General features: G+C 40.6%; 1 protein-coding gene and 4 non-coding genes across 6 annotated transcripts in view; all 5 read right to left on the minus strand.

Moving 5' to 3' along the window:
• The window catches only part of LOC148330594 (cytosolic phospholipase A2 zeta-like), a 56,039-nt gene that overhangs the window by 38,135 nt on the left and 2,509 nt on the right, over positions 1-15,395 (minus strand). The window contains exons 2-14 of one of the 2 annotated variants that reach the window (XM_088304692.1): positions 14,901-14,973; positions 14,575-14,705; positions 13,326-13,454; positions 11,514-11,548; positions 11,378-11,420; positions 10,737-10,809; positions 10,503-10,639; positions 10,249-10,377; positions 8,664-8,704; positions 8,543-8,585; positions 8,228-8,282; positions 7,776-7,900; positions 7,478-7,567 (exon numbers count right to left, since the gene is read on the minus strand). In XM_088304692.1, coding sequence (XP_088160818.1) covers positions 7,478-7,567; positions 7,776-7,900; positions 8,228-8,282; positions 8,543-8,585; positions 8,664-8,704; positions 10,249-10,377; positions 10,503-10,639; positions 10,737-10,809; positions 11,378-11,420; positions 11,514-11,548; positions 13,326-13,454; positions 14,575-14,705; positions 14,901-14,973 — 1,104 coding nt within the window. The remainder of the gene's footprint in view (positions 1-7,477; positions 7,568-7,775; positions 7,901-8,227; positions 8,283-8,542; positions 8,586-8,663; positions 8,705-10,248; positions 10,378-10,502; positions 10,640-10,736; positions 10,810-11,377; positions 11,421-11,513; positions 11,549-13,325; positions 13,455-14,574; positions 14,706-14,900; positions 14,974-15,395) is intronic. The other variant, XM_088304693.1, reaches the window with a different exon arrangement.
• Positions 220-291, minus strand: trnaw-cca (transfer RNA tryptophan (anticodon CCA)). The gene has a single exon. It is a non-coding gene; the product is annotated as a tRNA-Trp (tRNA).
• On the minus strand, positions 1,463-1,534 carry trnaw-cca (transfer RNA tryptophan (anticodon CCA)). Its single transcript has one exon. It is a non-coding gene; the product is annotated as a tRNA-Trp (tRNA).
• On the minus strand, positions 5,335-5,406 carry trnaw-cca (transfer RNA tryptophan (anticodon CCA)). Its single transcript has one exon. It is a non-coding gene; the product is annotated as a tRNA-Trp (tRNA).
• trnaw-cca (transfer RNA tryptophan (anticodon CCA)) lies at positions 5,823-5,894 on the minus strand. The gene has a single exon. It is a non-coding gene; the product is annotated as a tRNA-Trp (tRNA).

The following is a 15,395-nucleotide window of genomic DNA, read 5'->3' on the forward strand; positions in this document are numbered from 1 at the left end:
TAAATCAGATGCATTGAAGCAAAAGAGGTCCCTGACCCTGACGTGATTTGAATACACAACCTTATGATCTGAGGTCAGATACGCTACCATTGCGCCACGAGGTCTATATGTTGGAAAATTTAATGGAATTATTGATAAAGAGTTCGCCCATTACCGTCAAACGCTTATGGTGCGGAAAAGGGGTATATAAATCAGATGCATTGAAGCAAAATAGGTCCCTGACCCTGACGTGACTTGAACACGCAACCTTCTGATCTGGAGTCAGACGCGCTACCATTGGACCACAAAGTCTTGCTACAGCAAAAACCGAATGGAATTAGTGATATAGGGTTCGCCCATTACCGTCAAATGCTTATGATGCGGAAATGGGGTATATAAATCAGATGCATTGAAGCAAAAAAGGTCCCTGAAACTTACGTGATTTGAACACGCAACCTTCTGATCTGGAGTCAGATGCGCTACCATTGCGCTACAACTGTCTTCTAGAGGTGTTCCAACTGAGTTGCTTTAGGACAGAATTCTTAGTCAAGTGCTAGAAGGTGACAGTTGATCTTATAAAGACATTTTGGAGATGAACAAGCCTGCAACGTCATCAATCCACTGTAAAAATTTCTATTTCCCCAAGATCCTGGAGGAGCGAAATGTTTGGCTTTGTTTGGTCGGGAAGAAGAGGAACCAAAAACCTCAGTGACAAGATGAAGCAAATGACGGAAGTGACCCCAGTGTTATTTGAACACACAACCTTCTGATCTGGACTCAAATACGCTACCATTGCGCCAAGAGGTCTTCATGTCGGAAAATTTAATGGAATTATTGATAAAGGGTTCGCCCATTACCGTCAAATGCTTCGATGCGGAAAAGGGGTATATAAATCAGATGCATTGAAGCAAAAGAGGTCCCTGACCCTGACGTGATTTGAATACACAAACTTATGATCTGAGGTCAGATACGCTACCATTGCGCCACGAGGTCTACATGTCGGAAAATTTAATGGAATTATTGATAAAGGGTTCGCCCATTACCGTCAAATGCTTATGATGCGGAAATGGGGTATATAAATCAGATGCATTGAAGCAAAAAAGGTCCCTGAAACTTACGTGATTTGAACAAGCAACCTTCTGATCTGGAGTCAGATATGCTACCATTGCGCCACGAGGTCTTCATGTCAGAAGGTTTAATGGAATTATTGATAAAGGGTTCGCCCATTACCGTCAAATGTTTTTGGTGCGGAAAAGGGTTATATAAATCAGATGCATTGAAGCAAAAGAGGTCCCTGACCCTGAGGTGATTTGAACACGCTACCTTCTGATCTGGAGTCAGACGCGCTACCATTGGACCACAAAGTCTTGCTACAGCAAAAATCGAATGGAATTAGTGATATAGGGTTCGCCCATTACCGTCAAATGGTTAAGTTGCGGAAAAGGGTTATATAAATCAGATGCATTGAAGCAAAAGGGGTCCCTGACCCTGACGTGACTTGAACACGCAACCTTCTGATCTGGAGTCAGATGCGCTACCGTTGCGCTACAAGGTCTTCGGGAGGTGTTCCCACTGAGTTGCTTTGGGACAGAATTCTTAGTCAAGTGCTAGAAGGTGACAGTTGATCTTATAAAGACATTTTGGAGATGAACAAGTCTGCCATGTCATCAAACCACTGTAGAAATTTCTATTTCCCCTAGACCCTGGAGGAGCGGAATGTTTGGTTTTGTTTGGTTGGGAAGAAGAGGAACGAGAAACCTCAGTGACAAGATGAAGCAAATGACTGAAGTGACCCCGATGTGATTTGAATACACAAACTTCTGGTCTGGAGTCAGATACACTACCATTGCGCCACGAGGTCTTCACGTCGGAAGGTTTAATGGAATTATTGATAAAGGGTTCGCCCATTACCGTCAAATGCTAATGGTGCGGAAAAGGGGTATATAAATCAGATGCATTGAAGCAAAAGAGGTGCCTGACCCTGACCCTGACTTGAACATGCAACCTTCTGATCTGGAGTTAGACACGCTACCGTTGCGCTAGAACAGACCTGGGTATTGCACGGCCCGCGGGCCACATCCGGCCCGCCGGGTGGCACTGACTGGCCCGTATGACAGACCTGGGCATTGTATGGCCCGGGCCACATACCTTTGGTTGACTCTGACCGCGAGTGTAAGGTTAATTGGAAATTTCAAAATAAACATACTTTTTAATTTCACCTCATTCATGGGCTAAAGCTGCACTGCTTTTATTCTGAATTATTTTTTTTTTATTCCCGCACAATGTGCGTCGCACATAATGACGTAATGCGTATATCAAGACATGCGCGCGATTGAATCACAACAAGACGACGTTCGCCCTCAAAAATGTCCGCTCTGGCTAAAAAAAGAAAGGTAGATGCCGAATGTAGAATTTTCAACAAAAATTGGACAGCGAAGTATTTATAATATTGCCTTTATTAGTCCCACAATGGGGAAATTCAAGATTCGAACCCAGGCCTCCTGGGGAGACTGGGTCCTGAACGCGGCGCCTTAGACCACTCGGCCATCCTGGCAGTTAGAGGTAAAGCTGTGTGTTTAGTTTGCGGGGAGCAGATCGCCGTGTTGAAGGACTACAATTTGAGTCGGCATTACCAGACAAAACATGCAGAGAAATATAAAAACCTAACTGATGCTGAAAGAGCGCAGACATCGGAAGCTTTGCTAGCTAAGCTGCAAACGCAGCAAGGCTTTTTTACCGGGCTTCATGCATCCAGGGATGCAGCAACCAAGACCAGCTTTGTGATATCCCACAAAATAGCCAAAAACAGCAAGCCATTCTCAGAGGGGGAGTTCGTGAAAGAGTGCTTGGTAGACTCGGCAGCACTAATATGCCCTGAAAAAAAAGCGGCATTTGAGCAAGTCCCGCTGTCCAGGCGAACCGTGACGAGAAGGGTCGAGGACATTGCGGGGAATCTGGAGCTACAGCTGCAACGTGAAGTGCCAAGTTTTGATTTTTTCTCCTTGGCTCTGGACGAGAGTTGTGATGTCCGCGACACAGCCCAGCTACTCGTATTTGTCCGCGGGATAACGCCGGACTTCAGGATTACGGAGGAGCTGGCAGCAATGCGGTCGTTAAAAGGGACGACGACAGGGAGCGATCTCTTCACTGAGGTAAATGCTTGTATGGACACGTTGGGACTGAAATGGGACAGACTGGCAGGTGTCACCACGGACGGTTGTCCAAATCTTACCGGGAAAAATGTCGGACTTTTAAAACGCATGCAGGATAAAGTGACTGAAATGGACCCTGATCAGAAATGAGTATTTTTACATTGTATTTTACACCAACATGTGTTGTGCAAATCAGTGCTAAAAATTAACCATGTTATCGATGTTGTTACTTAAATAGTTAACTTCATCAGGGCGCGGGCACTGAATCACAGACAGTTTGTCACACTTCTGGAGGAGCATGAGAGTGAGCACAGTGACATTGGCTACCACACTTCTGTGAGATGGCTCAGCCTGGCCAAAGTGTTAAAAAGAGTCTGGGATCTGAAAGCAGAAATCCAGGAGTTTTGTGAGAAAAAAGGCAAGGCCATCCCAGAGTTTGCAGATGAGGTCTGGATGGCAGATTTCGCATTTGCTGTTGATGTGACTGCACTGATGAATGAACTGAACACCAAGCTGCAAGGCAAGGGCCTTTTTGTACATGAAATGCACAGCTTGGTGAAGGCTTTCATGAGAAAGATACAGTTTCTTTCAAGACAACTGGAGAGCAACACTCTCACTCACATGCAAACCCTGAAAGAAGTCACACCATCAGCTGATAACCTCTGCAGGTACTCATCCATGTTAGGAGCATTGCATGGTGAGTTTGCAAGGCGATTTGAGGATCTAAGAACAATGGAGGATGAAATCCACATGATTTCCTCTCCCTTTACCTTCAGTGTGGATGATGCACCCAGTGATGTTCAGCTGGAACTCATTGACCTGCAGTCTGATGGAGTACTGGCAGAGCACTTTAAGTCAGGATCTCTGCTGGATTTCTACTCTTCTCTCAAGGAGGAGAACTTTCCAAACATTAGGAGACATGCTCAGAAGATGTTTGTTCTCTTTGGCTCTACCTACATTTGTGAACAAACATTTTCAATTATGAAGTTTACAAAATCCAGGTACAGATCCTCTCTCACTGATGATCATCTGTCAGCTGTGCTTCGCATCTCCACTTCAGACATTCAGCCTGACTTTGATGCACTTGTTAAAGCCCAGCAGAGATTAGATTTCTCACACTGAACAAGAAAAATGAACATTGAAACACCAAATGAGGCAGTTAGACCACAAATGTAGGCATGTTACTGTAAGGCACCAGATAACAATGAACTGGGACACTTTTTCTCAAAATCACAGTTCAGTGACAGTCAATATGTTGTATCTTGCTTAATGTTTGGTGCAAAAAGACAATATTGTGATGTCTTTAAAATGCTCAGAACCTTTACACAACTATCCAACAGTATATGGAACTCAAAATGTATTTTGAAGTGAATGTGACAGAATATGTTTACTAATATGAGTCACAAATAGTAAAAAATGTTAATATTTTGTCTACCATTGTGTTGAGAAATTTGAATGAATAAATTTTTGTAAGGCAACCTCATTTTTTCAGTTTATTTGGTATTTAGTTTCATTGCTTAACTTTAATATATACTCTTGCCAGCTTGTCAAAACAGTGCTATTTACTGCTTTTTAAAAAAAGAAATACAATTAATATTATGCAGAATTGAGTTCAACCTTTTGGCCCGGCCCTCCACAATATTTTATGTTTCTTATGTGGCCCCATGGAAAAAATAATTGCCCACCCCTGCGCTAGAAGGTCTTCTGGAGATTCGCCCACTGAGTTGCTTTGGGACATAATTCTTAGTCAAGTGGTAGAAGGGGACAGTTGCCTTATAAAGACATTTTGGAGAAGAACAAGCCCTGAACGTCATCCCCCCACTGTAGAAATTTCTTTTTTCCCCAAGATCCTGGAGGAGAGGAATGTTTGGTTTTGTTTGGTCGGGAAGAAAAGGAACCAGAAACCTCAGTGACAAGATGAAGCAAATGACGGAAGTGACCCCGATGTGATTAGAACACACAACCTTATGAACTGGAGTCAGACATTGCGCCGCGAGGTCTTCCCAGAACAGCTTTCCACTGAATCGCTTTGTTAGAGAATTCAGAATTTAAAAGAGTCCGTGTTCATTTCAAGAAGACATTTTGGGGAAGAACAAGCTAGTTACAAGTTTGTTGTTCCCGCAGAATGTCTACTTAAGATCAACAGTTGAGGAAGAAGAGGAACAAGTAGTTAATTGTTCAACAGGTTAACAAACAAAGTGATTGACCCTGATGTGATTTGAACACACAACCTTCCGATCTGGAGTCAGACATGCTACCATTGCGCCACAAAGTCTTGATAGTGCAAAATTGAATAGAATTAGTGATGAAGGGTTCGCCCATTACCGTCAAATGCGATAAGTGCGGAATAGGGGTATATAAATCAGATACATTGAAGCAAATGAGGTCCCTGATCCTGACATGATTTGAACATGCAACCTTCTGATCTGGAGTCATATGTGCTACCATTGGGCTACAAGGTCTTCTTGCGGTGTTTCCACTGAGTTGCTTTGGGACAGGATTCTTAGTCAAGTGCTAGAAGGTGACAATCTGAATAACATTTTGGAGAAGAACAAGCCTGCCATGTCATTAAACCACCGTAGAAATTTCTTTTTTTCCCTCGGTCCTGGAGGAGAGGAATGTTTGGTTTTGTTTGGTCGGGAAGAAGAGGAACCAGAAACCTCAGTGACAAGATGAAGCATACGAAGAATGTGACCCCAATGTGATTTGAACACACAAGCTTCTGAACTGGAGTCAAACGCGCTACCATTGCACCATGAGGTCTTGCTACTTTGGCGGCTGCAGAAATGCAATGGGACAGAATTCTTGATAAAGGGTTTGCTCACCCGCAGACTCAATAGTTCATCTTGAGTGCAGAAAAGGGTTATATAAATCAAATCCATTGAGGGTTCAGCGATCACTGGCCCTGACATGATTTGAACACGCAACCTTCTCTCTGCTGTTGCGCCACACGGTCTTGGTAGAACGTTTACTACAGCGATGCAATATGACAGAATTGTGCATCAAGGGCTTGATCGTTACCCTCAACCTTAAATAAAAAAAAAAATTGAGTAAATAAATAATTTCAACGCACATTGTTTTAGGTTGTAGTCACACATCTGACGTTTACAACAAAACACATGGAAGTCACAAAACGTGCTCATGGCGTAAGTCTCAATAAAAGTTTGCACGAGTTACGTGAACACTTGTTTCCGGTTCAAGTTTTCTTTCCAAGTCACACAAATTGTCTGACGAAAATATCTGAATAGGACAAAACCTCCCAATCGCCCTTTATCTGTTTTTTCATTTTTCCAGGAATCGGAAATCAGAAAACATGAAAAAAGTACTGACACTTTTTTCATTTTGTAATTTTGAACAAATATGGAGAAAAGTTATGATTTTTTTTTCTTTTAGTTTTTGCTTTGTGAATGCAAGGGTCTTCCTGGTTATAACCATTGCTTCAGCTAAATGAAGTCGACTCAACATGAGACTGTCACTGTTCTGCTATTATACTGGTATCATGGTGTGTACGTATTTTAATTTGTGTTCTAATTACCTGCTAATTAATATGACTAATAAGCGCTTTGTTACAACTCCACCTGTTGTGAAATGAATATATACATAAAATTGTATTGTATTGTATTTCACACGTAGGTGAAGTGAAGTCCTACTTAGTCCGACTTTAATAAATCCCCCTCATAATATCATCATTTATGACACCACGGCTGGACAAATAGACAGAAACACACTTACAAAGTACTGAGTGAGTGTTGGACGATCTAGCTTCTCTAGAAAGGTCCGTCTTGAAAATCGCAAGTGTATCCGCAACTAAATCCGCACTTTTCCCTCTTTCGGCCATTGTGGTTTAAAGAAGCACGAACATATTTTAAATTTTCGAACGGTCGGCAGTTACGACTTTCAGGTGTGTTGATTCCGCATCCCGCTGCCACTCACGAGTGAGTAACCAATCACGACGCTTTCATCTCCTTCAGCATATGGCAAGCGAGAAGGCCTTACTGTCATCAACTCGTGATCTTATGGACTTTCTTCATTCCTTTCTATTGAGTTGATATGAGCGTTGTGTACACATGATTGATATGTGAATTATTTGTGAAACAATTTGGTTTTTCTGTTGTTCGGTAGTTTTCACAGTGCAGAATGCTGAACTTGCTTGTTCAGAGATCAAATATTGTCCACATCCGTTTGAAATTCTCTGCGTCATTATTTGAACTCCAAGGGGCCGCTACACAGAGCAAAATGCACTATAAAAAAAAAATCAGCAAAGCCGGGAAAGATCAAGCACGATATAGTGAGGGATCACTGTATATTGAATCATACCAGGTTTTGATTTTGAAGTTGTTTGTTACCTGATCAATAACCAGAGACACTTTGCTAGTTTGTTCAGGTGATAGTGGCCCAAGCCATGTGGAACTCGATGGGGCATCAGCAGCAGAGGACTAAAAAACAACAGTCATAAGTTATACCACTTCCCACCATTTGCATCAGGTTACAGGAGAAGCCAAACATACTATAGCAGCCCCCAATCAAAAAACACAACATACAGACTGACTTCAACGACTCACAATTCCTTGACAGAGGTCATAATTAACCCCTTGTTATATTATCTGTGCAATGCCAAGAGGGGCAACCAAAACTCAAACTCACTTTCACTCCAAGTTCAGTCGCCAAGTCTCTGTTAATGTAAAAACGCAGCTTGGTGGTTTCCTTAGCCAACAAAATCTGATTCTCAGGATGGGCACCGCAAAGCTTTATCGTTTTACCCAGAAAATCTATGGAAAGCAGGGAGAAGAAAATCCTTGATTAAATGTTGTACACATATCTGCTCAGATTTCAATGATTTGTCCTAACTTAAAAATGAGTCACCATTGCTGGTATCAAGTAAGCAGATCATTGTGTTGTCCTAACCATTCTGTAGCAGAGGATTTTCGAATGTCTTGGAATCTTAAATACATATTTCAGATGGGATCTGTCCAATATCAGTATGAGTCCTGACAAGTCTAAATTTGAACAAGTCAGACATGCATTGTTGAGCAGAAATATTGGACACTCCACTCGCATTTATTTGGCTAAGCAGAAGCAAACATACAGTACACTACCATAATTGTTGATAAGCTTGTCGACTTTGATTTCCAAAGCACAGAACGGGGCAGCCTAAAAGAAAAATACATGAGACATTAAAAAAGGTGCATGAAAACTCTACAGTATGTAACAGTTTGGCATCATTTACGTATTATCATTTACTTCTGATTTGTTGCTGCCTGGTGTAGTGTACTGAAGCTATGTGTAATTTGAGTCATCTGCTCAAGTGTATAGTTTCATATCATATCTGGCAATTATACATGTAAATAGACAACTGAAAGACAGAAAAAAAGATCCAACAAAACACACAAGGTGCAAATGATGCGTCTTACCAAGAGAATGCCATTACTGACATAGTCAAAAGGGGGCTCTTCACTGAAGGAAAAGAAAAAATGAAAACAAGCGATCAAATTTGAGAGCAAAAATGTTATCAATATTTTATATGTCTGTCACCTGGGGAGCATCTCAAACTGAATTAAAATTTGGTCCGTTGTCTGTAAAAACAGGGAAACATGGTCAGGGTGAGCCGCATGGCACAGAAATGCAACACTGATGAGAAAACGTTATGTAAACTAGTGTTGTCGTCAATTGATTACACCTTGCCAAAGCAAAACGAGATTAACGCTTCTCAGTAGGAAAGATACAAAATGGTTGGAAATCGATCTGTATATTTTTATTTTCAGGCACTGGTGAAATAAACTTGAGAAGAAATACTCTAAAGTCAAGCTGGGGCAAAGACATTATCTGCCTGATGGCTGACAATGCAGTCAGCCTGTGAGCCTCCAATGCGACTTCCATCGCAACTCTAAAATCATAAAAGATGACCGATTATCACCAAAATGTATGTGTGCAAGTGTAGGCATGTGAATATCATTCTCTGAAAATATTAGAACTTATCTTCCAAAATGTTGCAAGTTGTGTTCTAATATTTTCAGACAATGGTTGTCATTTGATTTTATACATGCCCACATAAATTTTAGTGACATTCGGTCATGTTTCTTGTTCAATATGTGACGGAACGTTGCTACTCTATGAAGCAAATATGGACAGGCAACCATATGATGTAACAACCATCCAAAATGTTTCGAGTTTCTTTCTAATATTTTGAGAGAATGATTATCAGGTGCCTACATGTGTGAACAAAAATGTTGGTCACAATGAGTTATTTTTTATGGACAGAGTTGTGCTAAAATTTGTATTGGAGGCTCGAAGGCTGACTGCATTTTCAGTCATTGCGCTGTTGATTTCTCATTTGTCCCCCTTTCTCCTAGGAAGAATGTGAAATGCCATTAATGTTTGAACTTTTATTTCTTACACACACTGAATACTGGAAAATTAATTTTAACTGGTCTGTTCCTTTAACATGAATGATAAGATCTCATTCTTTCACCGCAATGGAAATTGTCGTTACTAAAGTGGAAGGAACTGAACACACATGACGCAGGAACTTATCGTGGCTTACAGATTCATGGATGAGTATATGCTGACACACAATGCTGGTTATTTCACAAACACATCTCTCTTGTAATTTTGGGCATGACACTTCTGGAAAATGAATTCTGAGGTTGATACGTATCAGGTTTAAATGCCCTGACGCCGTTTGGGAGAGCTTTACCAAAGGTGGCCAAGGCCAGAAGGAACCAGGCAAAGTTGTTCATTTTTACCGGCCGGCAGGGAGGGAGAGACAGAGAGCGAGCAGTTGACCTGCTCGCAGCTCTGTAGGACTCCCTGTCGTCCTGCCCTGCCGCCTCCGCTTTTATTAGAGCTTGAAGCAGACTCGTAACAAAACTTAAGGAAACAGAAACTTAACTCACAACGAAGGTGAGATTAGACAAAACGAAACTTAAGGAAACAGAAACTTAACTCTAGAGCAAAAATGTAGGTGTGTGTGCGTGTGCAATCATTAATGCAATTAGTGTATAAAAACATGATTAGAATTACACAAACTGATTATATAAGGTTACTTGAGGTTATTATGATCTTCAGCTTATCTTACAATACAAGAGCCCGCAAAAGTGTTACTATTGTCTGCTATTACCTCTGGTTGCAAGGTGAATGCCATTCTTTCTTTCTTTCCAAATGTTAGGTTGCTGAGATCGTACAGAACCGTTGAAATGAGGTCATGTGAAAAGGGGTCCACGTCATGCAGCTTTATCTCTAAAACATTCTGGAGAAACACTGAATAACTTACTTTGCACGGTCTGCAATTTTGAAATTTTATGTAGTAAACACAAATGTAACTCAAAATCAACAATCAAACAGTCCGAACTTTCATCCTCTTTGTGGACCTACTTTCAGAATGGAGGGGACCCTGAAGGTGAATGTTTCATTCCATTCTGGATTGGCATTGTTGTGCACAGTTTTTGTTTTGAACGCACTTGCAGTTGCAGTCGGCAGACAAAGAGTGACATAAGTGTCTGACTCTGAAACTGTAACCGAGAGAAGGAAGCAAGTGTCCACTCAAAATCTAACCACAAAGAATCATGGTTTGACTTTCAATACACATGAAAGGATGGGTGTACTTACAGTAATCATTTGAAGTATGTATTTTGGCTTTGAGTATGGTGACATTTAATTTCCAGTAAGAAACCTCTTCCTTCTGTTGAGTGAGCCAACAAGAAATAATTACCAACTGAAAAAATGCCTCATATGCCAGCATTTTGATTGAGTCATCTTGTTCAACAAAAACAGCTGAACATGCTTTCACTCGACAGCTTTTGGCTTTGCGACATGGAAGAATGAATCAGTTATTTGCCTAAAATATAGTGTGGTGTTATTTATTTAAGGATAAGTGACTTGTATAATGGATGGATGGATTTTACGTGCAGTATTCCTGTGCTGTGTTTTATTTGATATCATGTATTATTTGGCGAATTAATAAAGTTGACACAAAATTGTTCCTTCTACAAAATTTCACCCTGGTTTAAAAAAAACACATCCCCTTATTGGTTGATGAATGCATATCATAACATTTTTGTTATTTTGTGATGTAGATCATTGGTATCTAGTAAATATTCACATACATTTCATTTATTTTCAGTTAATAACATTTATGTTTGCTGTATTTTTGCATAAACAATCTTAAATGTTTATTTGAATTCTATATTCATCACCGTTCTAACACAAGTTCATATTTTGTGGTTGCTCTCCATTAATGGATGTCTTACCCCCAAATTAATGCCATTGAAAGAGCTGACAAGTTGGCTGTGACTAAAGAAAAGATACACACAATTTATTTTACATTTTTCTAACTGCCATTCATTTTCAGACGAAATGTTAAACAGTTAAACAAAAAACGGTTACCTCTCCTTTAGATCAAAGGCCATCCAAAGTTTACCCTTTAAAGACACAGATGATAAAAGGAAAATTAGGCACGAAATACACATGTAATGATGTGAATGGCTTCGATTAGACTCTTTCACACTGCAAAGCACATCAAAACGCGACGGTTTTGTGGAACCTTGGTGTGTTCACACAACAGAAACTCCTGTTGCATACCAGAGGTGCTGGAATGCAAATCCAATGCTCAACATTTCTGATTGGATGATTTCTTGTTGCATTGTACGTCAGATGCCACGTTTAATACAAAGTCTACGGCTGTTTTTTCTTACTGTTTTGATTTGAATTTTTACACCACAATATGAGATAGCTACAACAGATGTGATCATACAAGAAAATGCAGGTTTTTGTCATATAGTTTGTTTTCTTTAGTATAGAATAAACTAAAAACAGCAACCAGAAAGGAGACTGTTTAGACTTAAATAGGCACAACCTTTGTTGATCTCATGACAGATAAGGTCATTGAAAACAAGTATATCAGGACCTATCGACCAGCAGGTTAATGCACTAGCGGCACTCCCTTGCAAATTACTGTCAACAAAACACTGCCGCTGCAACACTGGAGAGAGTTGAACGGCCGATGTACTCAAGATAAACCCCATATGTAACTTGTTCCATGATGTAACGTTAATGTTACATTAGCTAACTGACCTGTTAACTGAATTAGCTGTGAGCTTGTGGATTAAAAGCAAATTTCACTATTTTGTAAAATGTGTGAAACATGTTTTTTCTTTTTTAAACACACACACACAGACGAACACCCCCCCCACACACGCACACACACACACACACACGCAAGTCCCTAAATGTTCATGTAGTCAATGAATGATGGGATGCTAATCATATTGATTGCTTTGCAACCAATGAGCTGACAGAACTCTCACAATGGTCCATTTTGTTCGATACGTCAGTGAGCCCGCCTATTGGATGTGGCCATGATAATAGCCATAAAAATCTGCAAATTATATCCTTACAATGGTGCTAGAATGCCATAAAAGTGATAGATTTCCTTTTGTTGTTATTGGTTTTATTTCCAAAGAACACAAATCATAGCAGAAAGAATATAAGTACAGTGTGTGTTACTAACACCAGCCAACTAAATCTGTAAGCTAAAAAGACTGTATGTTATTAAAATAAACATCTAAAAATTCCAATTCATTATTTGTGGTAGTTGTCTTCGCTTAAAGGGGAAGTCAACTCAACTATGTTCAATGCAGGCCCGCTAGTGGAAACTGATTAAAATTGCATCTGTGAAATATGAGTGAAGCAGTAAAATCCACCTGTTTTTAGCCATGTCAGGTGGCGGCCATTTTGTCACTTCTGTCGACTGGCAAAAACGTTACAGTTGCTCATGGCTCAGCTAATAACCAATCATGGGTCAGCTTCAGAATTTTAATATTAATCAGAATGCCATGTTTAGACTAATTAAGGTGCGTTGAACATTTTATTGCAAAGATTTTTGGGGGGTTGACTTCCCCTTTCACATTGCTAGTTAGTTCTAACATTGCATGTAGGTAAAATGCCAACGTACCACATGGGAAATGTCATAACATCATTACCTGTGGTTATGAAAACACGATGATGTATCCAAGGTACAACAACTACAATTCGAGCACAAGCCTGGTCCACATTTCAAAAAAGCTGAACTGAGTTTGACCTTTACAATCTCTGATCAAAAAAGGTTCCGTGCAACTCTGATTGAAGCGAGAGTTTCTATTTGTGAGCTCAGGACAAATGAAAAATATAACCAGATTGAAACAAGTGTTGTCAATTTACCTGAGGTTGGATGACAAATTCCTTGATTTTCCTTTCCCCCGCTATCAGTGTGCTGATATCAAACCTGATTGTTTGAATCAAATCGTCAAATAGGGGGTCCTCATCATACAGATTAATTTGGAGCGTAGTCTGGAAACATAATATCAACAGGGTTTTGCTTTTGATATGAGACAAATTCATGACTTTTGTTGCACATATGTTCACCGATGAATATTAATGATAATACATTTAATTTATACACCCAAAGACAGACTGCTGTCGATGATGGCCAAAGCCAAGTTACCAATATTCGGGAGAGTAGGAGGAACAGAGTCATAAAGTGAGCCGGATGACTTCATCTGGCGAACCACATGGGCCATAGACTGTGAGAAAGGTCTGTCCTCAATCCACCTGTCTTCCCTTTCCCTCCGGTCGACAAAAATATTTTGGTGCATGTGTAGTGGATGCCGGCACGGTGAACGACTGGTTAGCACGATGGCCTCACAGTGCAGAGGTCGTGGGTTCGATTTTGGCTCCGGCCTTTCTGTGTGGAGTTGGCATATTCTCCTCGTTTTCCTCCCACATTCCAAAAACATGCATGGCAGGTTGATTGGCCACTTTAAATTGCCCCTCGGTATGAGCGTGGATGTTTGTTTTTCTATGTGTGCCCTGCGATTGGCTGGCAACCAGTTCAGGGTGTACCCCGCCAACTGCACAAAGATAGATGGGATAGGCTCCAGCCATCCCCCGAGACCCTGGTGAGGAGAAGCGGTACGGATAATGGATGGATGGATGTGTAACGATCGCGGAAAACTTCACTTCCCGTGCCTTCTGAAAGGGTCTTAAAGTGAGCTGGCAGTGGCAACTTTTAGTTCAGCAGTCAGGGGTCGGCGCTCCCAAACCGAAAGTGCTTGTTCTATTCCCTCATTGGGTGGACTCCGCTACAGGAAAAACTCCACCTCATGTTGAACTGTTGTTAAAATGGTTTCTTTATTCCACACCTGATTCAAATGAGGGATCGTCAACCTGCTTGTGCAAAGCTTGCTGACGAGCTTCTGAGGAGCAGACCTGCATAGGTTGTGTGAATGTACTTTTTTGCAGTGTGATTTTAGCAAACATAAGTACCATAGGTAAAACATAACATTGTCATAAAATTTTTTAGTTTTTAGTTAATAGTCAATGTTTCCCATGAAAGTAAACATATTTCCTGCATTTTGTTACTTGTGTCTGATCTCCTCATAAAGTTTGAAAGAATTTGGAAATTTCTCACCTGGAGATTATTGTGGAGTCTGAAATCAAAGCTTTGGTTCCATTCTGGCTTGTTGTCATTGGCCACAGCATTTGTCTTGAAAACAATTGCAGGTGGTAGAGTCAGGGTGACATAGCAATCAGACTGTGACCCTAAAATATGAATCAACAATAATTCGATTAGGACAAAAAAAAAAATCTTGGTTCTCTGTATTTTTTTGTCATTTAGAATGATAAATTTAGCTACACACTTAAATTAGAAAATAAAAAATGATGTAGTCCTGGTGATTGATTGACCAAAAACAATGTCATAATTTCTGTTCAGATTAATATGATATTCTCACATACAAAAGTCTGTTGAGCGAATGTTTTCCGCCCTCAGTATGGTGACAGTCAATGTCCAGGAGCAGACAGCCTCGTTCTGTAGAATCGTAAACAACAAAAAGGGGGGGGGATGTTTCTTTTAATCATATCGCAAGAAAAATAACTCTTTGGCTTGCTGTAGTATTTATTGTAGAGAGAGAAGACAATACAATATACCCGAAATCACCAAATGGCGGACCGCGGTCCGAATCTGGACCGCGCGATGGTTCGGACCAGACCCATGACCGCTCTACGATGAATTTTTTTCAGGGCGCATTCGCAAACGTTGCCGCTGCAATTCTAGTTAATACGGAAAAGGCGTCACTGATTTGAGCCAATCAAATCTTTTGTTTACCATCCACTGCCAATTGCGCAGCAGACCGGAAGAGAGTGCTGTTGACAGTATACCTTGCTGAAAAGTTAGCGAGGTCGATGCGTGTTGTTTTAAATGAATGGACGGAGAAATTTAGTTTCATTCTG

This window comes from Idiotropiscis lumnitzeri, chromosome 9 (genome assembly GCF_059441095.1).
Source record: "Idiotropiscis lumnitzeri isolate Australia: NSW breed Sydney's pygmy pipehorse chromosome 9, RoL_Ilum_1.0, whole genome shotgun sequence".
Lineage (NCBI taxonomy): Eukaryota > Metazoa > Chordata > Actinopteri > Syngnathiformes > Syngnathidae > Idiotropiscis > Idiotropiscis lumnitzeri.